Here is a 27,924-nt window from a genome sequence, read left to right as displayed (position 1 = left end):
CAGAGAGTGTTCTTCTATTCACCGCTACATTATAACCTAGACATGAGGTCCGTGGTCTGAGAGCCAGGATAGGCAGAGATCCTGGCTTTCCATCTCTCTCTGTCAGGGTCCTCAGCCTCCGCCCAAACGTGGGAAGCCCTGGCCGAGGTACATTGTCCCCTTTGTTATTTGATGATCACCAATAAAAACATCTAGAACGTGGGGATTGCCACACCACCACCTTTGCTTCCTGTGGTTTTGTTTCCTCTGAAGTGGGATCCTTTTCATGGATTGTTTTAAAGACCACAACCTCCCCTTCCAAAAATGTAGAAAATGGAACATTGGCAGCCAAGAAAAGAGTGTACAGGAAGTAGTATGGAAGATAATTGATACAGGCCCAACGGACAAAACCATCATTCTTACCAGATCTGCATCCCCTTTCCCCTCTTAGAGCGTATGTCTTGGCCAGTGCAGTCCAATAACTCTCTACAATGAGGGAAATGTTCTCTCTTTTTGCTTTCGAGCATGGAAGCTGCCAGCTGCATGTGGCTTATATGGAGCACTTGAAATGTGCGACAGGGATACTGCACTTTAAATTGTATTTCGTTTTAATTACTCTAAATCCAAACAGCCACCTGCTGCTGGTGGCTACCATATTGGACAGGGCAACCTCAGGCAACGTCTTTAGCAATTAATCCGCAACTAGCCGAGAAATCCGTAAACTTACAAAAGCAAGTTGGAGAGAAAAACCCTGTGTCGGCTCGTGAAGGGTCCCTGTGTAGGATGCCCTTGCATCCAAATGAGTACCATTCTCTTGCCTTTCTTCTGTTTTGTGCCTTTGTTTTGGAACACTTTAGTGGGTGTTCCCTGACAGCTGGGCATTAGAAAAAACAGGACAGTGGGAAGAGAGGCTTATCAGAACCAGCTGTCTTGAGGGTAGTAACTCCAGAGCCTCAGTGTAAAAGCAGCTGTTAAAACAACTCTCCTCTTGTGCGTCTTAGAGTTCAAGTTCATCGTGGCAGTAAGTTCAGTTAGGGAAAAAGAGTGTTTATGTGTTCAGTGGGCCGAAAGGGCAAGGCTTGATTGATGCTTTTTAGGAGAAGACAAAAATGGAAAACACCAGGTAGTCACCTTGTAGAAGCTTGAATTCCAAGAGATCATTCCCTCTTTGAAGGAAGTCTCCGGAAGGCAGCTTTTCATATTCACTGAGCCCTGTAAGGTAAAGGTTGAGCAGATTAGCTTTAAGGGGCTGTGTTTGAAAGACACTTCGGAAGAATCAGAGCTGAGGCAATGTCTTCTCCACCACTGTGGTTCTCATCATTTACCTTGGCAAAACTTAGCCTCCCCAGTGATAAGAAAACCCTTATGGATTCATTCACATTCGTACACCATACTGACACACACCCCCGCCTTGAAACTAAAATGTGGGCAACAGCGTTGGCTGCAGATTGAATGATGATGTCATCAATTCTCTCTCCCAGTGGCCAGATAGCTGTTTGTTTGTTTTTTCCTTTAGAGTGACATCTGAATTAAACTATAAACCACTCAGGTGAAATCTTTTTAAGAAGCACTTATTAATTTATGCTCACAGCTTGGCTGCATACATGGGAAATGGGAAATAAGTAAAATAATTCTCAGGATCTCAGAAAGTGGATGAACTGATAGCTTCAGGTATCCGCAAAAGAGCTGTTTCTCCCTTCACTTAATTTTGTACCATGTATTTCTTTCCATAATTATAGGAAGGGCTTTGATTTTTTTTTATTATAACAATCACTTGTATTTTGGAATCTTCACTTTTTGCTAGGAATTCTACAAAGCAGCTCGCCCATATAGTCTAATTTAATCCTCTCTACTTGATGAAGTTAGCATCATGTTGGGTCTAGGTCGCACTGTTGAGAAGGGGCTGAGTCAGGACTTGACCCTGGGGCGTTCTGCCTTTCAAGCCCCAGGTTTTAACCAAGATATAATTCCCTCATCTTCCTCTTTAGTTGGTGAAGTGGCAAAATGCAACCTCTGTGGAAAGAGGAAATTTAAGATTTTCTGTTCCCCCAAATTGTAACGATTTGACACATTCTGGAATTCCTGAGCCATTAACAAATTTTGCTCAGAGTTCTGAAGGGAGGAATATGAGAAAATTGTTCCTCTTAAAATTAAACCAAGTAAAAAGTAAAATTTGGGTTTAGAAGATTTTGAGGAAAAAAAGCATCCTCATTTATTTATTAAACATGCATTGGGCGATATTTCTGACATTTTAATATGCAAAGAGCAATGAAATAACTTGGGGTAGTCAATCTAAGTGTTTTCTGTGTTCAGTGGATGTATAGGTAACAGGACAATAGATCAGGTTTTGTTAAAGCCAGTTGGGGGATTTGCAGATGCGTGTGGTGATGTGGCTTGTTGTCGAATGTAATCTGCTTCCCTACAAGGGAATTATGAAAAAATGATGAAATTAAAATGTATTAAAAAGTGATTTCACACTAACAGCTCTCTGGTTGAAATAAAACACATCAAATGCACTGAGATACCTTCCCAACTGGTTCTTGGGCTAAATCTAAGCTCTTCCTTGAGCAACGCTGAGTTTTCTCTATTCCCATTGGTAGGACAGTCATCAACTCTGAGTTCTGGCCTTACATTCTGTTCCTTTCTTCACCCCCCCCCCCCCCCGCCATCTTCCCAACCACTGTATTCCTCTATCCACATGGCTGCTGGATGATAAGACTTGGTCATGATTTGGGAGCTGTGTGGGATGAAGAGAGGGAAGACGTAGCAGAAAAAAAAAAAAAAACAGTGGGCTCTTTTGCTTCTTCTTAGCTAAGACAAAGGAACAGATACAGTCACCACATTTCAAGTGAAAAACCTTTTAACAAATCATTTATTTACTTTCCCCGAACCTTAATTTCCTTTGGGCTGAACAGGCCTGCCATTGAAGCTTGTTGCCTTACTCCAAGGGGCATACCATAAGCAATTTTGAAATGGATGAATGAATGAATGAGCCCGCTACTCAGGAGCTGAAATCCTTATGGCATTGGCCTAGAAATATGAAAATTAAGAGCTAATCTGTATGAGGGAGTAATTAAAAAGAAACACATAGGATTGGATGTTGGTGGTGTATCGACAGTGATTTCCTGACTTGGGGAGTTGTATGGCATTTATGTAGGAGAGTGTCCTTGAATTGATGGGACATTATGTGTATAAGCAATATATACATGTGTGTATACATATATGTGTATATATATATATATACACATATATGTATACACATACATACGTATATACACACATATATATGTATATATACACACATACATATACATACATATATACACATGTGTATGTATATATATGTGTGTATATATATATACGCCATTATTAAATAGAGGGGGTTGTTGTAATATGTTCGCAGTTGGAAAACCTAGATAAGGGGGATAAGGGAGGTCTTCATGATGGTCTTGCAATCTTTCTTTAAGTTTGATGTATTTCAAGATAAGCTATTGTTAAAATTACTTAAACATAAATAGGTTCAGAGTGTGTATTTTACTTCACAAGGAAGTGAAGGGTAGGTCTCTGGATTTATTCCAGGACTTACAAGAATTCTGATATATATTAGCTATTTTTATTCTCAGATTTCCACTAGCACATCATAGCAAAAGTGAGTTCTGTAGCCAGGGCTCAGTAAAAATCTTTCTCAGTGTTTCACTGGTTTATGTCCCATGACTTTCTCTTCCCCTTGTCTCTATCTCCCTTCTTCCCTTGGCCCCCTTGTACCCATGCAACTAAGATGAAAGGCCCCTGGGAATGGTGTGGTTTTTATTCCTCTTTTTCCCAGGGAAACCCAGACTTTCATAGCAAGTCGTACCAGTAAATTCCAGTAAATACTTGGTTGTATGCAGATTCACCTTTTTTTTTTTTTTTTTAGATCTACTACTCCCCAGTAAAGCCCAGATTCCATTGAAAACTAAAGATTGTGGTTCTTTTGTTTGTTTTTTTCCTCCAAAAACGTGTGTTTATTTTCCTTGCACTTAATAAAAAGCCCTCACCCAACCAACTCACCTATTTCTGCATTACAATGTGCCCTTTCTTGTTGAAATCATGATTTCCTTCTCATTGGTTGTCTTTTTAATCATATGTGAACTATCCGGGAACTCTTAGCGGTGGCAGGCCAGGGACATGATGTCAGGGAGGAAGTGCTGTCCCGAAGAGCGTGTTTGTTCATTGTAGTCATTGCTGTGTGTGGGAATTGGTTTCACGTTGTCCATGTCACGTTCTCTGGAGACCAGGACTTCCCAACTCTTTTAGCCTAAGACCTTGATCTTGGATTGATGTTCAGCAGGCCCTTTACCACTTCCTTCCATGAAAAAGCTCTCTGTGCCCCACCATGGCTATTAAATCAGTTAAAATCAATTCCGTTTTGAGATTTTGTTGAAGGACTTTCTGAAAACCTTAGGATAAGTCAGTGGTTTTCAACTGGGGGTGATTTTTACCCCCTGGGGACATTGGGCAACGTCTGGGGATTAATGTCTCAAATGGGTTGGGGGTGCTACTTGTGTCTAATAAATGGAAGCCAAGGATGTTGATAAGCATCCTACGAGGCACAGCATAGCCCCCAACAGCAAAGAATTATCTCACCCAAGATGTTGACATAGTACCAAGGTTGTGAAACCCTAAAGAGACATCTGGTGAGGAGAGGGAGGACTCCTCAGCAAAAGTCAAACTCAAGGTCACAGATGCAAGCCCCATGGAATGTCACTGGCTAGCTATCAGAAAACAGTTCTCTCCAGAGAGCTGAATTTTCCATTATATATTATGTGGGATTGCGGGAAGCCATCAAGGTCAGTCAAACACTTTCAAGGATGAGCTGAAAATATGAGGCCTCAACGTTGTCTTACCAGACTGAATTTGCAAACCAATGAGTAGAGTCCCTCCTTCTTTTTTTGAAGTCGGGAGGGAGAATTGTTATAAATGTCTACAAATGTGTCCAATGTAACTCGTAGACATTCTGCATGGCAATTTTGGCAGGAGTGACCAACTTTGGAAACAAAGGCACACACGAGGATGGGCATTTCTAAAAAGGGCTACTCTGCCATGTTCACACCTTTGGATTGTTCTGGTAGCACTGATAGTTCATACTTGTATGTTGCTTTTAACTTCGTGTTTCCGGCATCAGTATTTCCCTCATCCACGATAGAATTTGCAACATATGTAATAGTCCGGCTCTATCTAGGAACTGGTGTGTCAGAGTTGAACATTTTGGTTTTTCTTTTGGATACTTTTTAAAAGTAGGATTCATTCCTCATTTGCATTTGATCAGAGAAGTAGCAGAGTGTATTTCTGATTAGAGACTAAGGCAGAGGTGCAGAAAGTCTTGTATGGGTTGTAAATAGGAGTGAATCAGGATACCCCCGTCTCAGCACTGTTGACGTGTGGGACCAGGTAGTTTTGTTGTTGGGGAGCTGGTCTGTGCATTGTAAGATGTCACACAGCATCCTTGTTTCTACCCACTGGATGCCAACCATCCTCTTGGTTGTAATAGCCAAAAATGTCTTCAAACGTTGCCACATCCCCTGGGCGGTGATATTGCCTCCTCCCTGCATTTCTATGGATTTCTGACAGTAAAACTTTTCTTTCCATATTCTCATGGGCATTAGGTGGGCTATATATAGACTGCAGCACTTCCCAAATGTGTCTGATACAAAATTCCTATTTTTTTTTTTAAGTCAGAGAAGTCCTTAAAGTTATAAAATTAAAAATTAAAAGTTATAAAATTCCTTTCTCCTTTCTGGAAAGATAAATTGTTACGTTGTAGAGATCAGCAGGTTTTCACCATCAATGCCTTCAATTATTTCCCACCAGTTTTTTTTAAATCCTTAAGAGGAAGCCATATGTAGGTGATCAGCTTTTCCAGATGTGTGGCATTAAGTTGGCTTTTCAGCGCATGAACCTCTGAGGAAGAAAGTTTCTGAAGCTCTACCTCTCCTCTTCCCTTTGCCACTTTGCAAATCTTCCGTGCTCTAGCAGAAAGCAAATGCCGTGTCTCCAACCTCCACACCACCCATACGAATATACCTTCCGAAGAGCAGCCTCAACTCTGAGTATGGTGGGTCAGAGAACATTTTAGATGATGCCTCTCCTGGTCCTAGAATGAAAATCAATCTCAGTACTTCTCCTTCAAAAAGGTCACAAAACAGTGGCCACATAAACACTAAACACAAAACACTATTTTGACTCCAAAACTTTTAGACCGAAGAAATCTGTCAGTAGAGGAGAAGACAAGCACAACAAGCCCCAAGATACTGTTACCAACCTCAGAAGTTTTCTGGTAGGATCTAAGTCCTAATGAGATATTGTTTTTGACCCACAACGTTTAATGTATTTTTGTTGGAATGCCACAGAAAATTTTATTAGAAGATCTGGACACTGGTGCCCGATGTAGAAGAGAGTTCTCCATAAGACAAGTGAGTGCCACCTTCCAGAATTATCTAGAACCTTAAATTACCAATGGACTATGTAAAAATGACTTCAAAATTAGAAATTGACTTTTGCCTTTTACCTGATTATAATCCGAATTATAAACCTAATTATATTTATATAATTTAACTGGAAGTGGAGACATAATAGCAACGACCCCCATTTACTGAGCATTTGCAGTGAGCCAAGCCCTGGGCCTGGTGCTTTTTTGTGCGTTATTACTAATATTCATAAAATCCTTGCAGAATGGACCTTATTACATAATAATGGATGTAATAAGGTCCATTCTGCAGGTGGGAAAACTGAGCTTCCGGAGGTAAGCAATTTTCCCAACATCATATGATCAGTAATTCTTGAAGCCCCACCTGACTGACTCCCAGGCCCCATGCTTTCCTGTTTCCTCTCTGGTAGGGCTTTCAAAATTTCTAGAACTAGTGATTTTCGATTTGTGACACATGCAAGAAACTAGCTCTTGCACAAATGGAAACCAGTGTAGCTCTCCTCTGCTTTTAAAAAAATCCATTGAAGCTGAGTCCTTAGTCTTGAAATGTTTCCCAAGGATTTTCAGCCAGGTTCCTGGTTTTGTTGACCTTACTTATCGAAAGTGGGAGGGAGCTGAATATTTGCATTTTTAAACAGAAAAATTTTGACAGTTCACTTGGTGTTGAATGGTTTTCAAAAAAAAAAAAACAAAACAACTCCAGAATTAGGCTTGGTCATCCAGAATTCCCCAGCCAGTGCTCCGAAAGGGCCTGGCTTCCCCCTAAACATTTACGGCACCCTAGGATGATGGGAATTGATACATTTTTAAGGAAACTTCTGCTGGACTAAGAAAAGTAGGGCTTTCTGAACACAACCTGATCCTAATATTTGGGTCACAGTCACACCACTTAATAGGTCTGTGGTGGCTGGTTTATGGAAGGTGTAGAGGACAGAGGCAGTGATTGATTTCTATCGAATTCGCCCTACGGTTACGAAATCTCAGGACTCCGTGTTGCTTTGGCAGCCCTGTATATCGTATATTTTGAGGGCCTTTTCTTCAATGGAAGGGAACTTAAAAAAAAAAAAAAAAAAAAAGCCAGTGGACACCAGGGTGGCTCAGTTGGTTAAGCATCCAAGTCTTGATTTTGGCTCAGGTCGTGATCTCATGGTTGTGAGACTGAGCCCTGTGCCGGACTCTGCTCTGAATGTGGCGCCTGCTTAAGATTCTTTCTCAGCCCCCACCGCTTGTGCATGCTGTCTCTGTCTAAGATTAATTAATTAATTAATTAATTATTGGGAATAGCAAGTGTGCGTTTTCCGAGGTTTTTTGGTTTTGGTTTTGGTTTTGGTTTGTTTTTTGCTTTTACATCTTTCCAGCCAGAATGGAGATAGAAAATACCCAACCTACATAGAACCCCTTTGTGTTCATACATTCCTTTATAGGTTGCTTTCAGTCTGTATATTTACATTTTTCCACATGGGAAAAGTATCATTCTGAGGTGACATCTTTGGGGGTGAGAAACAACATTATGTGACGCTTGGGGTACAAGACAGTCTCAAAGGCTTAGAGCTGACTTTCAACAATAGTCTTGCCCTTGCAGGGGCAGAGTAGTATTCTGAGTTCCTAGCTTCTGCCATTTGCTGTTGGTCTTGTGTTATATTCTCGCATAACCTTCCTCTTAGGTGTCCCCTGTGCAGTATTTAAAAAGTTTATTTATTGAGAGAGAGAGAGAGAGAGCAAGTGGGGGAGAGGAGGAGAGAGAGAATCCCAAGCAGGCTCCATGCTGACAGATGTGGGACTCGATCTCATGAACCATGAGATCATGACCTGAGCCAAAACTGAGAATCGGATGCTTACCTGACTGAGCCACAGAGGTACCCCAGTTTTGGACTGAGTAGACACAGGAGATAGGAGAGCACAATAGTTATTTATTTGGTCCTTACAATGAACTGAGCATTGTGCAGGTTACTGACTTAATCCTTAAAAATTCTTGAGACATAAGTGGCCCTAGGTTCTTTGAGATGCTATTCATTCACTCATTCATGCATTCACTTGCATATTCCATAAGTATTTGAAGGTTTTTTTTATAAGCCAGGCACTTCTCTAGCTACTGGGGATATAGCAGTGAACAAAAAAGACAAAAATTCTTAGAGAAGAGGAAAATAGCTTGGAAGGGGGGATGAGAACTGTACATTTAAGGAGTCAGGCAGGTATCCATTAAGAAGGTGAGATTTAAACAGAGATAAGCTGTGTGGATATCAAGAAGAAGAGTATTCTGTGTTAAGACCTAGAGACAGGTGTATTTCAGGCACATCTTAGCAATAGTAAGGAGGCCACTGTGGCTGGATTAGAGGTGGTGGGTGGTAGGATATGAAATTAGAGATACGATTGAGGCAGTATAACGTAGAGGTAAATCATGGGATGGGGATCGAGGGGTTAGGCTATTGGAGTGATTTTTGCTTACATTCGGTGAAGTAGGAAACCATTGTGGGGAGAGGAGTTGAGTGGGAACGTGAATTTGTTTTCAAAGACGGATGCTGGCTTCTGAATTTAGAGGAAGCTCCTCGAGGAACAGAGTTCTGGAAGCAGGGAGAATATTAGGAAACCATTGCAGTAAATCACGTGGGAGAAGCCCGTCAGTGAGTGGCTCAGATGTTCACAGTGGAAGCGGTGAGAATTGGTGGGATTCTGATGTATTTTTAAAGTAGTACCTAAGGATTAGCTGAGAGTTTCGATATAGGCTATGAGAGAAAGAGAGGTGGTGGAATGAGCCCAAATATTGGGCAGAGAATAAGCAGAAGTTGGATGGAATTTCCATTGACTGAGATGGGGAGAACTCCAGGAAGGAGTGGTTTTTGGAGGCGGACCAGGGCTTATGCTTTGGACATGTTAAGACTGAGCTGCTTGCTTATTCACTGTCGTTTCATGTCTCTGTTGAGCAGAACTGGAAAGAGATGCTTGCCGTGGTTAAGCATCTTGCATAATATCACAAAGGAAGAGACAGCCCTGGTCAAACCAGGTCTGAATGATTCCAAAACCAAACTCATACCTACCACCCTCTTTGACTCAACCCTTGGATGTCCGTTTGAGTACATCTCAGAGTGGTGTAGGAATAATTTAAATTCACATAGAACCATTGACCTAATGTTAGCCACTTCAAATGCCACGTCATTCACGTAATAGCCATTTATGTTTTAGCTGGTTTTTATTTCTTCTTGTCTGATCCTTTCATAATGGTGCTTTGGAGCCATTTCTTTACCAAGTGATAAGCAGGAGGAGAAGCAAGAAAAGAAACATGGACGAGGGGCGCCTGGGTGGCTCAGTCAGTTTAAGCGTCCCACTTCAACTCAGGTCATGATCTCACAGTTCGTGGGTTTGAGCCCCATGTCGGGCTCTATGCTGACAGCTCAGAGCCTGGAGGCTGCTTCGGATTCTGTGTCTCCCTCTCTCTCTGCCCCTCCCCAACTAGCACTCTGTCTTTGTCTCTCAAAAAATAAAAAAATTTTAAAAACGTTAAAAATTAAGAAAAGAAACACGAATGAATAGTGCCTGTTAACAGCACCTTGGTCTGATCTGAACTCCCAATAGAGCAAAGCAAAGTTGGAGGATGAGCGTCTAATTCAACAATGGTTAAGATAATCTTTTTTCCTTCCTGCTGAGATATGTTTCTCTGGATGCAGACTCAAATATGTATGCACGTTTCAGTTTTGGGGTGGCATTGGTATCCACCGGAAAGCAAACTAATTACATAAACTACTTCTCCCCCAACCCTGCCAAAAAAAAAAAAAAAAAAACAAAAAAGTTGTAAGTTTTCCAGTATAAGATGTTGGACATGTTGGCATGTAAAGATGTTCCTTTCGTGCCACGCCAATGGAGGAAGGTCCAGATACACAGAGAAAGCAAGACTGTGGAAGAGGCAATGGAATAAACTTAGTCCTGGTGTCTTTTAAATGACTGAATGGCCGATAGACTAGTTCTTTTGGAGGAGGAAGAAGTTCCTGACTGCCCTGTAGTATCATGAGTGGGTGTTCCTGAGCATTGTCATCTTCTAGAAGAATGACATCTCCAGGTAACCTCCAGTCACAGTCTGCCTGCAGAGTGCCAAGAAATTCTGGTCACTGTTCCCTCAGCTGTAGCTTTGCCAGAAATCACTCAAACACTTCTTCACTTACCTTTGCAACAGCTGAGACCTGGCACAAATATCTCACCTCCTATCCCATGTTCCAGACTGCCTTCATGAATAATCCCGGGGTAAACACAGGGATTCTGTCCTGTGTCATCTCTGTCCTTCTGTCATCTCCACCTCTTTCCTGCAAGATTATTCTGCTGATGTCACATTACAAATAATCATCACCTATAACCTCGAGAGGCAAAAGAAGTTGTGTAAAATTAGTCAGTGTGCTTAGAAATGGGGAGTCGGAGGGCATGTTAGGGACAACAGAGCCTGGGCATGTACTATGCCTCAGATTCCTGGGGGCACCACTGCACGTAGCCATGAGAAAATTCAGCTTTTGCAGATTTTGTTGGTTGTTATTCTTTGTCTTGATGGGGAGGAAAACTGTCATATTTACATTCTGACAGAACAAAAAGAACCTCAATTCGGGTTTCATGACTCATGTAGCTAATTTCATATGCTGTTCTGTTTAATGTGAATATTTGTCCCCCCCCCCCCAAGATGTTGTTACATTAAGAGGTTAGGAGGAGACAGCTGGAGAGCCCTGTGCCTCCTAATTCTTGGGGGTAACGGGAGGTGGAGGGCGTGAGCCCTTCTTACTGTCTCCCCTTATTGGCTTGGCCCTCCCATCCCCCTTGTGAGCCATCTGTGGGGCCACCTACTTGGCTGTAGTATTGAGAGCAGCCTTCGAGTGTGCCCCAAGGGTTGACATGTGATCCTTAGTTCCTTTTCTCCCACGGTCTTAGACCTTTGGAGTACTGCAAAGACTGTCGGTGTTGGGGGCAACGGAGATGGAAGGATGGCCTCGTGCCCCATCCGGCTGGGATGACCGTGACTCGCGCATCTGCTTTCTTCCATGGTGTTCCCTGCCAATCTCCTGCTTTCTCGGCTCCTTTTCATGGTAATAAGTGCCATGGTGGTCCTGGACATAAACAGCCATCAGGCAGGCCTGTCAACATTGGCTTTACGCCCTGAAGTCACAGCCCTTGTTTCCTGGCAAAGCTTTCTCTCCCTCCTCAGTCACTCGGCTTCCCCGATGCCCCCCGACCAGAGCCATTCATGGGTTGTGAGAAGCCCTAACTGTGTGCACACCCACCAGTTAACAAATAACTGTGACCACTGCCACGGCAGAGCCGAACAGAGCCAGGAAGTGAGTGAATGGGCGTGCAGTAATGGCGATCCCTGGTGTGGATTCTGTGTCTCTAGACATTAAAGAAATAACATAACAAGAAACAAATGAGAAACATAAGTAGTCCCTCAGATAATAAGTATGAGCAGGAAATGGTGGAGTAGGAGAAAGATGTGGCATTCAGATGTGGGGTCCTTGTCTTCCTCGTCTTCCTGTCTTCTCTGGTCAGAGAGACCGTATTAATAATAGTCGATAAAAGTGAAAAGGGCACCGCAGAAGCAGAGGAATCTTTGACATTTATGTCTGTTCTGTGGATTGCTCTGTGACCTTTGGAAAGGAAAAGTCTTCGCCCTTTCACTTGGGTGAGATGTTACCTAAGTCCCTCCCTTACTCAGCAGTGCCTGTGTTAGAACGTTAATCTGAGACTCCATTAGTTGACGTACATTTTTTTTTTTTAAATACCTTTTTAACCACATGCTGGGGGGTATTCTAAAAGACTCTGCTGAGTAGAAATAGTGGTAGTGATGCGAGTGAACGTGCATCGATTTCTACACCACTTGGCCAAAGCCCCAGGAGCTCCGTCTATATGCAATACAGTCGTACATGTATACCATTGTTCCGCTTAATTGTAATGTAACTCTGTTGAGTGTAGACTGTGCTGTTGTCCCCATTTTACAGAGCTGAGAGAGGTTCGGTAATTGGCCCCAGATGCCCCCGAGGTGAAATGGCAGGTGGCAGGCCAGCCTAGCACTGCCTGATGCCCAAATGCCCTGCACCCTGAAATGCTGCGTTTTAGAACAAGGTGAAGACAAGTAGTGAGCTTTTGTTTCCTGTGCTGGCAGTCGTGCGCCTCCACCCGTTGGAATTTGTTCTTAGCTGGTGTCCCGAAACAGGAGCTTGTTATGCTCACTCTTGTTCATACTCGTGTCTGCTGTCTGTCAAAGCCAGAGGCGGGAGAATCTGTGCCTCCCTTGCTAGTCCCTGTTGGGACTCTCCCTTTGGAATAGAAAGAGTCAGGATGGCTGGTCAGCCGTGGCTGCTGAACAACACGAAGAACGCCCGTACTTGGCTACAAATCCCCAGGGCAATGGCGTTCTGTGCGGGGCACGGGAACTCCTAGTCCTAGGCGTGCATGTACTCCTTCCTCACTGTGTCACTGTCAGCATGTCGTGTCTCCTTTCCTCTTGTGTTCCATTTGTGAGATAAACAGACGGACTGGATAATCTTTGAGATGCCCTTACAGCTCAGACATTTGAGAGATTAGCCCTCGGTGAATGGACAGGCCCACATTTCCATTCATGACCATGCAAAGAGCCATTCATCAGTGAACGGAAATAATCATTCGCCCCGTGACCTCAGGCGGGCCCCAAAGGGTGAATAAACCCTGAAAAATGGCCAAGAGAAAATCAGGGTGTGGCTTCAGCCCAAGGGAAATCTGGCCCTTTATGTATGTGGCTGTTTATTTGCCCACTAAGCGACTTTCTTCCCAGGGTCCTAAAGAGTTAGGAAAAAAGTAATAAAGTCAGACATACTAACTCTGTATAGGTACTGTCTCCCTGAGAGACTCGAGGAATCAGAGGCTTCAAAAATAGGCTCAAGAGACGTTCCATTGAGGTCCTTGCTCTCTGTTGTTGACTTGAGTGAGCAGGGGTGAGCACCTTGTTTTCCTCTCCAGTCCCTTTCTTCAGTATAGCTTAAGGAAGAAAGTGGTGATTCTGGAGAGGACCTGTTTGGAGACCAACTCTGTTGCTTCCTGGCTTTGTGTCCCTGGCTAAGTGACAGCACCTCCTTGTTTCTCTTTATCTGTAAAAAAGGAATCCTCAGGGGTGCCCGGGTGGCTCAGTCGGTCGAGCGTCCGACTTCGGCTCAGGTCATCATCTCGCGGTCCGTGAGTTCGAGCCCTGCGTCGGGCTCTGTGCTGACAGCTCAGAGCCTGGAGCCTGCTTCGGATTCTGTGTCTCCCTCTCTCTCTGACCCTCCCCCCGTTCATGCTCTGTCTCTCTCTGTCTCAAAAATAAATAAATGTTAAAGAAAAAATTAAAAAAAAAAAAAGGAATCCTCATAGTCTCTGAGTCACACGGTCGCTGTTGGGATTAATGACAGAAGCCAGTGTCCTTCAGCCCAGTTTTCCATTCACAGTTAAGAGTTCAATAAAAGGTAGCTGGTGTGATTTCCAATAGCTCTGCTCTGACTGAAAGAGGGGTCCTGGGGTGGCCTTTTTGCATCTCAATAACTTGTGCCAAATCGGTTCAGCCCTCACACTGTGGGTCAGATTCCGAGTGGTTCTTTCTTTGTGACATTTAGGCAAACATGACGTTTCGTTTAGAGCACACTTCTGTGATGCCTACAGATTTCACGTGTCCGTTCGTTCCCGCAATTATTTGCTGGCTGCCTACGGCGTGGAAGGCAGTCTATAAACACATGTGAGTGATGGCTGCTTTCTTTTTCCTCGGTGGCAAGCCCACGTGGTGTTCCAGGCCCCACACTGAGCTGTGTTTGAAACTCTGATCCCTAAGTCCAGATCCTTGTGCTCACGTCCTGGCTTCCCCGGAAACGGCGTGCGCAGGCTGGTTTTGCCTTCCCCACTGGTGCCATGCTCCTGTATATGCCCTTCGTTCCTCCCCGTAACTGGCAAAGGCAGATGCAAACCTCGGGTGTGAGCCTCACGTCCTTTCTGACAGTACATTCTGCAGGTGAGGCTTGACTTTGTGTTTTGTTCAACCAAGTCCAAAGGAGACTAGAATCAGAAAGAGCCTGCTGTCCGTGAAAGACACAAAGGAACATTTTTTTTTAAATGGAGGGATTTGGATGTTACTTTCACATTTTAGGGACGCACAAGGGAAAGGCACGTCATGATTAGTTCAGGGTCCTGCCCCCAAACTGAGCTCTGTTCGTCGGTCTCAGAGGGATGGTTCGCTCCCTGATTGGCAAAACTCCTTCCATCAGGAGAATCGTGACTTCACTTGGTCATGGCTTGCGGTCTCTGTCCTTCCTCTCGGCCTCCGAGCTCTTCCTTACCTGCTGGCAGCCAGTCCCGTGGTTGGAAATATGGGCTAGTTGATCAGCATCCTCCATCACACATTACACATAAACAGAATGTTTCCGTTTACGTGACTGTGTATTTGCAGTATAAGTGTCTTTCTTCCCAGGGTCCTAAAGATGTTATGAAGAAAGTAATAAACATGTTTCTCGTGTTTGCTAGATCCCTTGGAGTTGGAAATCACCTAGATACACAGAGCAGTGCCAGAATTCCGCCAGCTGTTCTCCTAGACCATCCATTAACCCCTGTGTAGTGAGCACCTGCTATAACTAGGCGGTCCAGGTCTATACCTCGGCCCCGCTGGTGCTTCCTCTAAGCCCCGGCATCTCCCAGCCCCATCGAGAAGCCTCCCTCTGGCCAGATTCTCTGAGCACCCCTGACCTCCAGCCTCCACTTCTTATTCCTTCTTAGTTCCTTACGGTGGCCTTACCAATTCCGCACTCTCCTCTGTCTTTGCACACATGTTCAGGTTCACGGCTGCCTTGGCAACACAGGAATCTCCCTCTCTCTAGGTCCTCAGCCCTTCTCATCCTGGCAGACACACTGGGGTTGTTTGCTGGCTCCTTGATGTCTGAGAGACCACACACGTCTACAAAAGTGAAAGGGCAGAAGCAGGGCATCGCGAATGCCAGCGGTAGCCCGCCAGACCCTAACCGGCACCATAACCAGGGCTACCACTGAGAGAGGACAAGCCCAGAGGAGAGATGATGAGCAGACTGCCCATGCCTTGAGTACATTGTCTCCAGCCAGATGAGTTGAAATGCAAGGATGTCAAACTCTTAAGACGTTAGGCGGGTAGACCGTGTTAAGGCAAGACCTGAACAAAGCTTCACCTTAAACATCCCCTTTGAATGGCCTCACAGAAACAAAAGCCTCAAAGCCCAGGCATTTGGGATACTGACCTTGATATTTCTTTCTTTTTTTTTTTTTTAATTTTTTAAATGTTTTGATTTATTTTTGAGAGAAAGAGAGACAGAGTGTGAGCAGGGGAGGGGCAGAGAGAGAGGGAGACACAAAATTTGAAGTAGGTTCCAGGCTCCAAGCTGTCAGCACAGAGCCCCACAAGGGGCTCGAACTCACGAAATGGAGATGATGACCTGAGCTGAAGTCACTCAATTGACTGAGCCACCCAGGCACACCTGACCTTGACGTTTCTAAGTCACAAGGAGAGACTATACCATTGTTTGGGAGTGTTGTGCAAAGCTGGGGAGAAAGCATGCTCGTAAACATGTTCGGTTGTTTCTCCAGAGGAGCAAACGTGGGACTCCAACTGGCAATTTAGGAAGCTATGTCCACTGCCCATTTAAGGACTTAAACATTCCCCAGAGCAAGAACCCTGAGACATGTAGCCAACAGATAGCACATAGTAGATGATGCACTGAACTTTACTCTTAAATCTCAGTGATGCACGTCGACTCAAAAGTCAGCGTCTGGAAAAGGACTGGAAATGATCAGATGGAAATTTCCCTCAGAGTAGAAGAGCTGAAATGTTTGTTTATTTGATTATCAAAATGACAGCTTCTTTAGAGAAATCATAATAGACCCACTCATGAACCTGTTAGATATGAAAATTTCCATAAGCAGCTTCTTTTCTTCACTGGTAAGTTAGAAAGCATGAGATGAAAAGTGTTTTGGTTTTTTTTTTTTTTTTTTCTGATTAGTTACCTCGAGAATGTCCTTATCACTTTTAGATCTTCATTTTAGGCAAATAATATGTGAGTCATGCTGAACTATTGCATTCTTTTTTCCAAGTCGGTTCCATTCAAATCCCCAGATAAGAAAAACGCACGTAGGAATGGGTGGGATGTAGCTAATCTAGATGTTAACAGGATGTTTAAGGCATCGTATTTGGGAACTCCTTTGTTCCCTTTCACTTGAAGGGCAATAGGCATGGGTCACACCAGTAGTGCCCCTCAGATGAATTAGTATCAGCGATGTTAGTGATAATTTAACTGTTTCCCTTGTGTTGGCATTGTCCTCAACAGACATCTGTCCATCTGTGTTGGAATCATGTGGGGAGAGGTATCTAGAAAGCTTTGTGGTTACTTACACCAGGTTGGAAACACTAGTTATCTCCCATAACAGTACCTACCTCAATGGTTGTTAGGATGATTAAATGAGACGTTGCACGCACAGTCTTAGAGGAGTGGGTGGCACATTAATGAACGCCAGGATACTGTGCCTTTTCTCATTCTGCCTCTGCAGGTTGCTGTCTACTTTTAGACTGTCCCTCCGATGCCATGCAGATTACTGAATTAGCATTTTCATCAACTCTCTTCCCCCCCCCCCCCCTTCATATTAAAGGACAGCTTGCTTGGATGATTTGTATGTTGAAATGATTATCCCTATAGTTGGATTTGTTTTAAGTTCATCCATGTTCATCACCATTATGCCTCTTTCTTCATTAAGCACCTTTTCCCACCCAGGAATCTGTATCTTTCAAGTTCAGCCTTTTTCCTACAGATAAATACATCCTTGACGCCCGGGGCTGTTTTCCCATCCCTGTAAACGTCATCACTGTCCGGTTGCCCATACTGCAAACCTAGGAGTCCCTCCTGAGTCTGCCTTCTGCCCTGCACCCCGTGGCTGATCCACCACAAACTGTCATTTCTACCTTAAAAAAAAATAGGTCATAAGTCCACCAACTTCCCCCACCCCAATACCTCTGCAGTCTATTTAGTATCACCATCACCTCTTGCCTGGACCAGTGTACTAACTCTTCCTGAGCAGTTTTACTATTTCCCTTCATGCTGTATACCCATCCATTGTCCTCTCAGTATCCAGGGTAGAATTTCTGAAGCAAAAATCAGACCGTGTTTTGCCCTGATTTAAAACTCTTCTGTGATTTTTCCAAATCCAAATGCATTATGACGACCTGTGAGCTCTGCACGGTCTGGCCCTGGGGGGAAGCCTCAGGAGCCCTCTTGCACCCATGGCAGCCTGTGTCCTTCAGAGCACTCATTTCTGTTAATAAGCATGCATTTGTTTTTTGTCAACATTGCAGTGTTTTGATTAACACTGGCCTGTAAGCTCCGTGAGGGCGGGGAGTAGTCAACTTCGTTCATCACTGTATTTCCAGCCCTTCGCACAATTTTTGAAACTTAGTAGTTGCTCACATGTTTGTTGAATAAACACGGAGGAACTCATCCCAAATTCCACTTGTGCCCCTTTGTTATTTATTCGTCCAAGGAAAGTTTCTAAGGACCAAAATTAGTCACTAACAATAGAGATTATTCTGTATGCAAGTCATTAGACCGGTGGTTTGTAGGAATATTTCTAGGAGCTTCCTTTTAAAAACCTTCCAGAATTATGTCCCAAGTCTTTATTTATGTCAAAGCACCATAGGTTGAAAGATGGGTATTTTTGTTTTGATCTGAATATTCAAATTGGGCTCCTTTCTTCCTCACTGTATGCTCTGTTAAGATCTCCAGATTGACCTCTCCAAATCATAATACTGTCATAAGATGAAGCCCAAACGAAACCAGCAATGTTTCCCTTTCCTAAAGTAAAAAGTCAGGGCCAAACCTATTAATATACATATTTCAAAATAATCTATTCGCTACTATTGAAATCTTTACAATGATTTGTGTTTACTAGAGAAAGAGGTCTGGCACATTTATGAATGATATAACTTTGGACATGCTTGGTAACAGTGGTTGAATTAATACTAGGCTACGTGTTTTACGTGATGCTATTTATCTATTAGGCATGAAAGGGCACTTTGGTAATTTAAGTTAACAAAATCACAAAGTTAGTGAGGGCAATAAGAACTATTGAATAGGGGGTGATGACATGAAATCTATTCCTATTGCAGTTTCACATTTTGTTCTTCATTCTTAAACTCATTTCCCTCTAAAAGTCAAGAACGTTATATTGGGAAGTAATGTGTCTTGAAAATCTGAGCCAGCAAGCTTATGATCCAAGTGGTAATGACTTCTGTAATCGCTAATGAGGCAATGGACGTTGAATATCTCAGTGCACTCATTGGGGCCAGCCTCTTGCCTGTTCCACAAGAAGCTGTCATATCAAATTTTTGTCCTGACTCTGTGGGCGCTTTGATTCCTAGACCTTTCTGAGAAACCTAATCTGAAATCAAAGTCAAGTTCCTTAGATGTGGTCAGACAAGGTCACATTTAAAACAGTTCAGTGAACTTGCAGATCAAAGTTGAAAGGTAATGCCCCCCTCCCAGAATTGGCACAGACTTACCTGCCAGCTTACCTTTCGGTTTCTAATGTGGCTTTTTCACCTCCTTCCCAACGGACTGGGAAAATGAGAGTTTATCCTCTGAAAAATGGTAGGAGAGTTTCCTTAAATCATTTCATTAGGAAATTGGACACAGTTGTATTTTGGAAATGCACATTTATCCACATCAGTGAATCGCAAGGCATTTGGTTGAAGAAGTATCCTGATCCTGCATAAAGTGAGTTGTGCGAAAGGCATCCTTTCTAATTCATAGGAAGATTTTTTAGAATCCCAGGATGTCATGGTAATTTCAGGTTCATTGGCTTTATTTTTTGGCCAAAATTGTCAGGATTTACCCGCACTCTTGAAGAACCCAAAATACTAGGCAGGATTGCTGCTGAAATACTACGGACATTTTTTTTCCCCGAATGCTATCTTCTTGCCATGTAGAGCGTTGAGATATTACCTTAAATGGTGTTGGAAAAGGGGGGAGATGGTGACTCTTGTCAGGTATGATCTTAACATCTCACGACACGGGTTTTTATCAAACTCCATGTGATTTAAAAAAAAGAAACACAACAACAACCTTGCCATTGCTTTATATTTCAGTGTTCTGTCTCTTGTGGTCGAGGGCATAAACAACGAAATGTTTACTGCATGGCAAAAGATGGAAACCATTTAGAAAGTGATTACTGTAAACACCTTGCTAAGCCAAGTGGGCACAGAAAGTGCAGAGGAGGAAGATGCCCCAAATGGAAAGCTGGCGCCTGGAGTCAGGTGAGCAATGCTTCTCCTCTACGACTGCTTCCTTACCTTGGGCCACGTGGCTGACACCGGCGTGTTGGTTGTGTTTGTCTGCACAGGTTTGGTTTTTCAGAGGGGAGCTTGGGGACGGGGAGGGACGACTCTTTCCGTCAGGATAGTTGTTACCTGGCCGAGTGGATTCCACCCTCGGGGCCTTGGGTAACACCTACAGTAGGATGGTTGTGAGAATTAATTCTAAGTAGTAGTAGATATTGATGTCAGACATCTAGCACGGAGGAGCCCTTTAATGCTTCGCTGATGGCATTTTTATCATCACTCACCACTTAAAAAAACACTAACTCAGATGGCAGTAAGGTTGACTCTGGTCACCTCGCAGGGACTGGGTCTGAATTTACCTTTGAGGTTCTTAAAGAAAGGGCTGTCAGTGTGAAGTATTATAGCGAATGTTCTTAGATACAGCAGAAGTGGGAGACAGACGTTCTCTCTCATTTGCTAGCTATGTGACCTTGGGTGATCTGTTTTCACCTTCCGGAGCCTACTACATTTAGCTCTTATGAGGATTTAATGCAATAATGAATGCCAAGTACTTAGTTCAGAGGTCTTAAATCTAAGAGGCTCTCAAGAGTAGTATTTGGTGTGGATGAATGTGATGTGTGTATCAGATGGGGAAGGGGTAAGTACCCAAGAAACCGATTGCAGTCAGACTCCGCTAATTCTAAACATTTGATAATCTAGCCAGCAGCTGGGTGAGAGAGTTTCCCTGTTGGATTCAACAAAGAACTCCAGAAGCTTCTATTTATCTATAAATAATTGTCGTGTGAACTGAAGTCTCTGACACGTAATCCTTGAAGCTGATCTCTTTACTCTGTACTTGTACATTTTCTCAGCTCGGTTGAAGGTGCTTACCTAATAGTAATAAGGTGCAGGGGAGCCTGGGTGGCTCAGTCGGTTAAATGTCCGACTTCAGCTCAGGTCATGATCTCACGGTTCATGAGTTCGAGCCCCACGTTGGGCTCCTCGCTGACAGTGTGGAGCCTGCTTGGGATTCTTTCTTTCTGTTGCTGTCTCTGTCTGTCTCTGTCTCTGTCTCTTTCTCTCTCTCTCTCAAAATAAATAAACTTTAAAAAGTAATAAGGTGCAGTTTCATATATTCTGTATATAATGTTGCTCTTCCCCTCCACTGATGTGCCTCAATGAGGTTTTACTGACTTTGTGGTTCTCCTGTGCAGTGGAGAATCACACAGCTGCCCCTAGGAATAAATAGAAAAGTAGGTTCTAGGTTGGCACCCTCTAGATTTGGTTCTTTCAGAGCCTTGATCTCGATTCCCTAAAGCCTCAAAGAAGCTTTGGACAGTTGTGTTAACATGGGGAGGAGTTGGGAACCCTCCATTTCGATGTGACTAAAGGAAAGTTCCTCTAGCAATGTGAGTTTTTCCTAAAGGCTCTGAGCTGTCACCATTGCCCCACATGCACGCCCTCCCCCCACCATAGCCACTTCACAGAAATGTAAAACATGACCTGCATCATTCCCTAGAAGAGTAGCCTCATCCTTCTCGAGGCCTTTATCGGAATGACCTGTGTGTTTGTGTTTGTGTTTGTGTTTTAATTCAACAATCCAAGCATCGGTGCCCAGCCAGAGCTAGTTTCCCCTCTGGCTTCCCTACAGGATCAGATTTCAAGGCAGCGTTTCATATTGGTCTTCCTTAACGGTTTGTCTGAGTGACTGCTGTCCTCTGTAACTTCCAGCCCTTTTATTTGGGGAGCCATTCAATTCATGTAAAAGCCTGCAGCTAACATTATTTAAGATATTGCACTAATTAGCTTGTCCTCTTGTAGACTTTCATGCTCTGTTGCTTTTCTTTATGTTGCTTGGCCTCTACTTATCTATTTGCATCATGCCCTGAATATTAAGTTTAGAGCACGGAGATGATGCTCATTTTATAGGGCTATGTATTTGACATAGAGACAATTAAAAGAATCTTTCACTCTCTACTGGTAAACACAGAGTGAGTTTTAGCCCAGCATTCTGTGGTCTTTTGGGGAAGTCCAAAATTGCTTACAAAGCTGGGATGATTAGGTTTGAACCCTGTGGGGTTTTTTGAACATAACGTAATAGGATTATCAGACTGCCTCCCCAGAAAAGACTGCACCTGTTCAAAATGATTGCTTAGAAAAGTCTGGTCACCTTTGTAGAAAAATGCAAGTAAACACAGTTATGTAATGGTCTGTGGCCAGCTTTGAAATGCCCTGATTTGATCTGTAGAAATGAATTATAAAAGCGGGCAGGACAAGGTGCTGCGTGAGTAAAATCTGACTTGTGCAGTTTCGAAGTATAGCTGAAAATAATCAGACGCAGTGGTTGATGGAGAAAGACGGTCTGCGTGGTTAAAGACTATTGGCTTACTAATGATCCAATGGTAAACAGAAATGTCCCTAAGGCAGGGATACTGAAGCAAGAGTAATGATTACCCATTTGCAACAACGGTTGGAAGATTTTACGTCTGGTTCTTCTGTTTTCTGCCGGTAGCTATATCCTAGTCATCTCTTGTTGAAGGTAGGAAGAGGAATGAGTGCAACTTCTCATCATGTTGAAATGTCTGATGATGACAAGACGTGTAGAATGTTGGGGTTGGCAACGGGTACGCTGTGTTAATCTTCATAGTCTCGCCCTCAAAATTGGTGCTTTGAGATTTAAAGGGGAATGTTTCATTTCTCCATCTTTTGAAAATCTTGAATTTGTCAAGGAAATTTTTCCAGTAAAAGGAGAGCTTTTACTGGAAGACATCCAATAAGGACAAACTGAGGGCTGATGGGGGGTGGGAGGGAGGGGAGCGTGGGTGATGGGCATTGAGGAGGGCACCTGTTGGGATGGGCACTGGGTGTTGAACGGAGACCAACTGGACAATAAATTATATATTTAAAAAAAAGGAAAACATCCTCACTAAAACTGTAAAGCATTTTTAGAAGCTCATGTTCAATTTGTGTAGATGCTTTTGATCAAGAGGTAAGGGATGCACATGAAATTTTAAGACAAGAATCAGCCTCGAATTCTTGATTCAGTTTGAGAAATGTGAAGGCTCGGTGATCCCATGAAATAGAAGCATTCCTGAGTAAAAATCGTTTAATCTATCCTATTCTTCTAGAAAGGCTTTCCAAAAAAATGAAGGTCAGAAATAAAAAGATTAAATGAGCAGATTAGAGTAAAAGTAACACTTTATCGTCACTCGTCAGTCATGAATCTACGCAGTGGAGTCATTCATCAGTCCTGAGATGCATGTGTCTCTCACACCTTAACCTCACTGTTCTCAGAATGGGCCTAACAGCCGACAGAATGCCATGATTTAATTAAAATAGACCTTTTTTGTAGCGATACAAAACATTATGCTTTGTCTTGCAATCAGCGGTGCCTTAGGTTAAGGGAAAAGAACTAATTTTTTAAAAGCTCTCCACCGTTCATGCCAAAATGCAAACTGGCAAGTTGCCTTGTGAATCCACCAGCCATTTTTGGTGAGGACTTTCCTTGTGAATCCAGTGAGAGCAGCTTGGTTTTGGTGTTTGATTCTGAAGTATTCTGCAAGTATTTAATGCAGAAACATGGCAAACGTGTAGCTCGTGTCCTTTGAGAAATCAAGGAAACCATGTGCACAGAGTCGGTGATGAGAAAGGGTCGCTTTCGTGCTTCGAGTTCTCCATTGTTTTGTTTGTATTTGAACTGTGAGCACTGATGTTGATTTGTGTGAACACAGGCTTCTCACCCACACTCTTGCTGACGTAGTACGGAAGACTGCATCATATTAGCACCATATTTTAAAACTGGAAGCCAAATTCTAATCCACAGTAACCATGGTACATTGCCTAGGGCAGAATTCACTTTGGCTGCTTTTGGGTTTTGTTTTTGCTGGAGTTGGAGTGATTATCTCTGTTCCTTGCCGTATTTGTGCACGATCTCCCTAAAAGGTTTATTAGGAAGTACAAAGATATGTCGTGTGCCATGCTCGGCATGGAGCTAAGCCCTCAACTAGGGGGTGATTTTGTCCTTTGGGACATTAGGCAATTTCTAGAGACAGCGTTGGTTGTCACAACTTGGTGGAGGGCGGGGAATACACCTGGCATCTAATGGTTAGAGTCCACAGATGCTGTTACACTTCCTACAGTGGATGAAACAGCTCCCAGCAAGAAAGAATTATTAGGTTGAAAAACCCAAGTACAGAGCCAGGAACATAGTAAGTGCTTGGTAAAGGGGGCTATTATCATTGGGACTATTCTTATGTATTAAAGTTGGTTCCGAGAGTTCTTTTTCAAGCTAGTCCCTCCTCTAAACGACATCACCACCATAATTTCAGCAGTAATTCTGGAAGAAAGTATGTAAACACTTTCCAGTTTTCAGGTATATAGGATTCCCCACACACCAGAGGGTGCACAGAGATTCTTTTTATCCATGGAAATAAGTGTCAAGGCCCCCCGTCAAGTTGGTGAGGCCTGCACACCAGCTAGCAATGCACAGTACCGAGAGCAGACAGATGAAACATAGCTCCCGGCTCAGTAGTTTGGAACAAAAAACACCTCCTTTCAGACCTGCGCATCCTGTGCCGGAATGATGGCAGAGGGAGCACATTAGCAGAGACTGCCCGACCTTTTTCTTTTACAAACCAACTAAAGCCTGTTCCAAATGGAACCAGAAGCATTAAGCACACACATGTGCACACAGCACAACCCTCACCACCTCCAGGGTCACGCAGAGGTCTTTCGGTTGCTGTTTTGTTCACGAGGTTTCCATACACATCGCTCAGAATTCTCCGAGCAAGCCTGACTGGCTGTGTATGCAACTCATTGCCTCCCTTGAGACACAGTGCGGGCAGAAAAGTGCAACCCAGAGAGTTCACTCGGATGCAGCCTATTACATTCAGAATAAAGATGACCGTAGATGCAGGATTCAGAAAGGCAGAGCTCGTCCCTCACATGCCTTTAAGTCGTGTCAAAACTTTTATTTTTTATTTCACACCTGGCTTTGACATTATAAACATCAGAAGCCACGACGGCATGTTATATAGTTGAACTTTCCTGTGTCTTTGCCTTTTGAAAAAGTATTCAACACTGGAGGAAGTGATTTTTTTTAGTTTTGGATACTTATGGCTCTTAATACCTTACCTTCGTTGAACCATAAGTAATTTACTCAATAACAATAGCATCAAAAAGAGGTTTCATTTATTTAGAGCTTGAATAGGAGACACTCTGAAAGTCTTTCATGGTTTTTTTTTTCCTTTTTCTTTAGGTTATTAAAACGTTAGGAGACTTTGAATATATATCAGCCCTATGCCATGTTCAAATTTGTTTACCCAATGGTTCTTAATCTTTCTTTGTATTTCCATTTCGATACACTGTTCTGGAAATGTACTCTTTTATATTTAAGACCCCAAATTCAAATGGTGGCAGGGTTTGTAGTCGTCACTGTTTGTTGTCGACGATGACGCCCTTGGAACATTTCTGTCATTCATGGGATGACACTCCCAAGTTACAGTTCCTTCATTTCCAGGGTAATCAATGGGAAACATACGTGTAGCTCCCGTGAGCCTTAAAGGGTCATTCTCTGTAGACAAGAGCATTACTTGTCTTCAGGGGCCCTCCTATTCCACCCAGGACACAATGACTTTAAAAGTCTGGTTCCTTCTGGGTCACAGACTCATTCAATCCAATTAATACAATTAAACCCAAACAATAGCAGCTGTGTTGCCTCAAAATATTTCCTTCTCTTTAGCTAGCTTTGATGTGAACATTTGAGCCCCTCCCTGGTATAGACTCATCTGAAATGATATGATTTCCCGAGCTGCCCTCTAAAGAGCACCAACTATTTTCTTAAAATATGAAATGATTGGGCACGAATACCTTTCTAATTGAAAGGACCATGATTCTATTCTTTAAGACTTCCTCTTAGAAATACGGCTTTAATGTATGCTAAACTTGTTTTCTCAATGCCAGACAAATTAGCGGAGGCTGAGCTATCGCAAAAACTCAGGAACGATTTTAAATAAACGCAGTAATATGCTGTTCTTTCCAAGCAAATGTTGCCTTTAGTTTTTAACTGTCAAAACCTTAATAAAGACAATAATTCTTGGCCTGCCTGTAAGTGAGATTATGAAACCCAGCAATGAGGAAACCATTAAAAAGTTAATTTAAAGGAAAGTTAATTGCAGATTTAATATGGCGTTTTGCAACTTGGTCAACAAAATGCTTCAGCCTGATTCACAGTATTTTTCAGGGGCTGGAAACATGACGCCCGCCTGAAGAAATGGTTTTTCCTTGTCAGTTTTTATTCTTCACGTATTCATTTGAGGCTGTAAATAGACACTAACACTTTAGTGAATTCAGTAGTTTAAAAAAAATTCTTCTTTCCTCTATCTCCAGGAATAAGAGCAAGGAAAGAAAGAGACTGGAGAAAATAATTCTGCTTATAAGGCCCTAAAAGCTTCAGTAATTTACTCTCGTTGGGTTATGCTTTTAATCTGCCAAGAAATTCTTCTTGTACAGCACTTATCTCCAGTTTTCAAGAAACTGCAATCCTCCGGGATAGTAATCATTTGGGATTTTCATTTCACATGGCAGCACTATTTATTTTTCGATCGTATCGTTTCATAACGATCTCTCCCAACCTCTCCCATCTCCAAGACTTTTGGTATCTTTAGAGATTCCCCAAGAAAGGTAGAGATACTTTGCTCGCTCACCGGCATCGACAGGCAGTGAGTTTGCAGATTTAAGACATTATCTTGGGTCCCCTTCATTGGAAATTAGAAAGCTTTGTAATCGCAAGGAAAGTCATTGGATTAGGAGCGCATTCCCCATGACTGTGACCCTCGCCACTCCTGCCACACACACACACACACACACACACACACACCCTCCCCACCAAATGACCCAAAGCTCCCACTTACACAGTCTTTCTTCTTAGTGCTCTGTGTCCTGCGGCCAAGGCACACGGTGGAGAAGTGTGAGCTGTCAGACGGGAACACACAAAACAGCCAGAGAGACTGAGTGCAACCCCTACACCAGACCGGAGTCGGAACGCGCCTGCCAAGCCGCACCGTGTCCTCTCTATGCCTGGAGGGCAGAGGAATGGCAAGAAGTAAGTAGAGCCATGAAGTGGGCACCTGCCAGGCATTTCGCTCAACCCCCTTGCAACCATCACATCCGTTACCCTGAAAAGCCTTCAAGCACGGTGACAAGGCTGGCTGTTTCCCAAAAGGTTTGCTGTCAGACGGCAAGCGGTTCACTCCGACGAGGGTGGGAGAGCTCCTCCTTTTTATGCAGTTCCTACGTCTGTGTTCTTGAATGTTCCAAGTCTGGCTGCCTCCAGAAAAACTGTAACAGGCCTTGGGCCAAATGCATACAGCTATCTTTCACAAAAGGAGGGGGAGATGGAAGAGATATTTTAAATATGTATATCCAAGCTTGGTCATTCTGTGTCAGCTCAGACAGCCACAGGGCAGACTCCAGGTAGGACCTACTCTGTGTTTGTCTCCTTTCCGTGACTTGGGCTGTCAAGGAGAAGACAGGCGGTCACTTGAAGCCCCAGTTAATTAGTGAAGCATTTCCAACATTAAAAAAAAAAAAAAAATGACGGAATCTGAAAAACAGCTCAGTTGATGCAGAAATAGACTTGTTTTCTCCCTCACCAAGTTAATGTTTAGTTAAAGAAAACACTATGCGTCCCTGGAGAAGAGCCTGGCTAAGGAAGGTAACACTTGGGCAGGAGATAACCTCCTTTTTCCAGAACAGAATACATTGTAGAAAGGGGAGAAAGAATGTAAGAAAGCAAAACTGTGTCCATTGACTTTGGAACGACATAAAAACTACATGCTGTAAAGGGTTCAGAGATATGAATGATAAGATAGGAATTTCCCACCAGGAATGATTTTTAGAACAGGGAGAAACAGCGCCTGGTGTGTGCTACGTGCTTTATATTCTTCCCCTCGCTTAATCCTTTTAAGCACTGGGCACAGTGGGCATCACTATTATCATCCCATTTTGCAGTCAAGAAAACTGAGGCTCAGAGAGCCAACGTCATTTGTCCAAGCGTCACGTGCCCAGAAGGAGCAAGACCTGATTCTAAACTGAAACCATTACCTGATACTACAGCCGCATTTAAAAATAAGTTTACACAAGCACTCATGGCAATGCTGATGTGCATCTTTTCCAGTTGTATTGAGCTATC

General features: G+C 43.2%; 1 protein-coding gene and 2 long non-coding RNA genes across 9 annotated transcripts in view; 1 reads left to right on the top strand and 2 right to left on the bottom strand.

The window, feature by feature from the left end:
• Window positions 1-27,924, top strand: part of ADAMTS9 (ADAM metallopeptidase with thrombospondin type 1 motif 9) — a 172,549-nt gene that overhangs the window by 99,822 nt on the left and 44,803 nt on the right. For 4 of the 5 annotated variants that reach the window (XR_009609757.3, XM_060631519.3, XM_060631520.3 and 1 more), the window contains 2 exons: window positions 19,563-19,730; window positions 26,662-26,835. Coding sequence is in view for 4 of the 5 variants with exons in the window: in XM_060631519.3 (XP_060487502.3) it covers window positions 19,563-19,730; window positions 26,662-26,835 (342 nt within the window). In the remaining variant the exon portion in view is untranslated. The remainder of the gene's footprint in view (window positions 1-19,562; window positions 19,731-26,661; window positions 26,836-27,924) is intronic. The other variant, XM_060631521.3, reaches the window with a different exon arrangement.
• Window positions 12-27,234, bottom strand: LOC132678729 (uncharacterized). Of its 2 annotated transcripts, XR_013554169.2 has the most exons (4): window positions 26,908-27,217; window positions 26,645-26,810; window positions 4,030-6,112; window positions 12-1,191 (listed from the first exon to the last, which is right to left on the bottom strand). It is a non-coding gene; the product is annotated as an uncharacterized LOC132678729 (long non-coding RNA). The 2 variants fall into 2 exon arrangements; XR_013554168.2 differs by lacking the exon at window positions 12-1,191 and having other exon boundaries at window positions 3,346-6,112; window positions 26,908-27,234.
• On the bottom strand, window positions 6,119-19,592 carry LOC145715290 (uncharacterized). 2 transcript variants are annotated; one of them, XR_014137266.1, is made up of 4 exons: window positions 18,978-19,592; window positions 15,201-15,359; window positions 11,264-11,523; window positions 6,119-10,788 (listed from the first exon to the last, which is right to left on the bottom strand). It is a non-coding gene; the product is annotated as an uncharacterized LOC145715290 (long non-coding RNA). The 2 variants fall into 2 exon arrangements; XR_014137265.1 differs by lacking the exon at window positions 18,978-19,592 and having other exon boundaries at window positions 15,201-18,961.

This window comes from Panthera onca, chromosome A2 (genome assembly GCF_046562875.1).
Source record: "Panthera onca isolate mPanOnc1 chromosome A2, mPanOnc1 haplotype 2, whole genome shotgun sequence".
In the NCBI taxonomy this organism is placed as follows: Eukaryota; Metazoa; Chordata; class Mammalia; order Carnivora; family Felidae; genus Panthera; species Panthera onca.
This window is presented reverse-complemented; position numbering and strand designations above follow the sequence as displayed.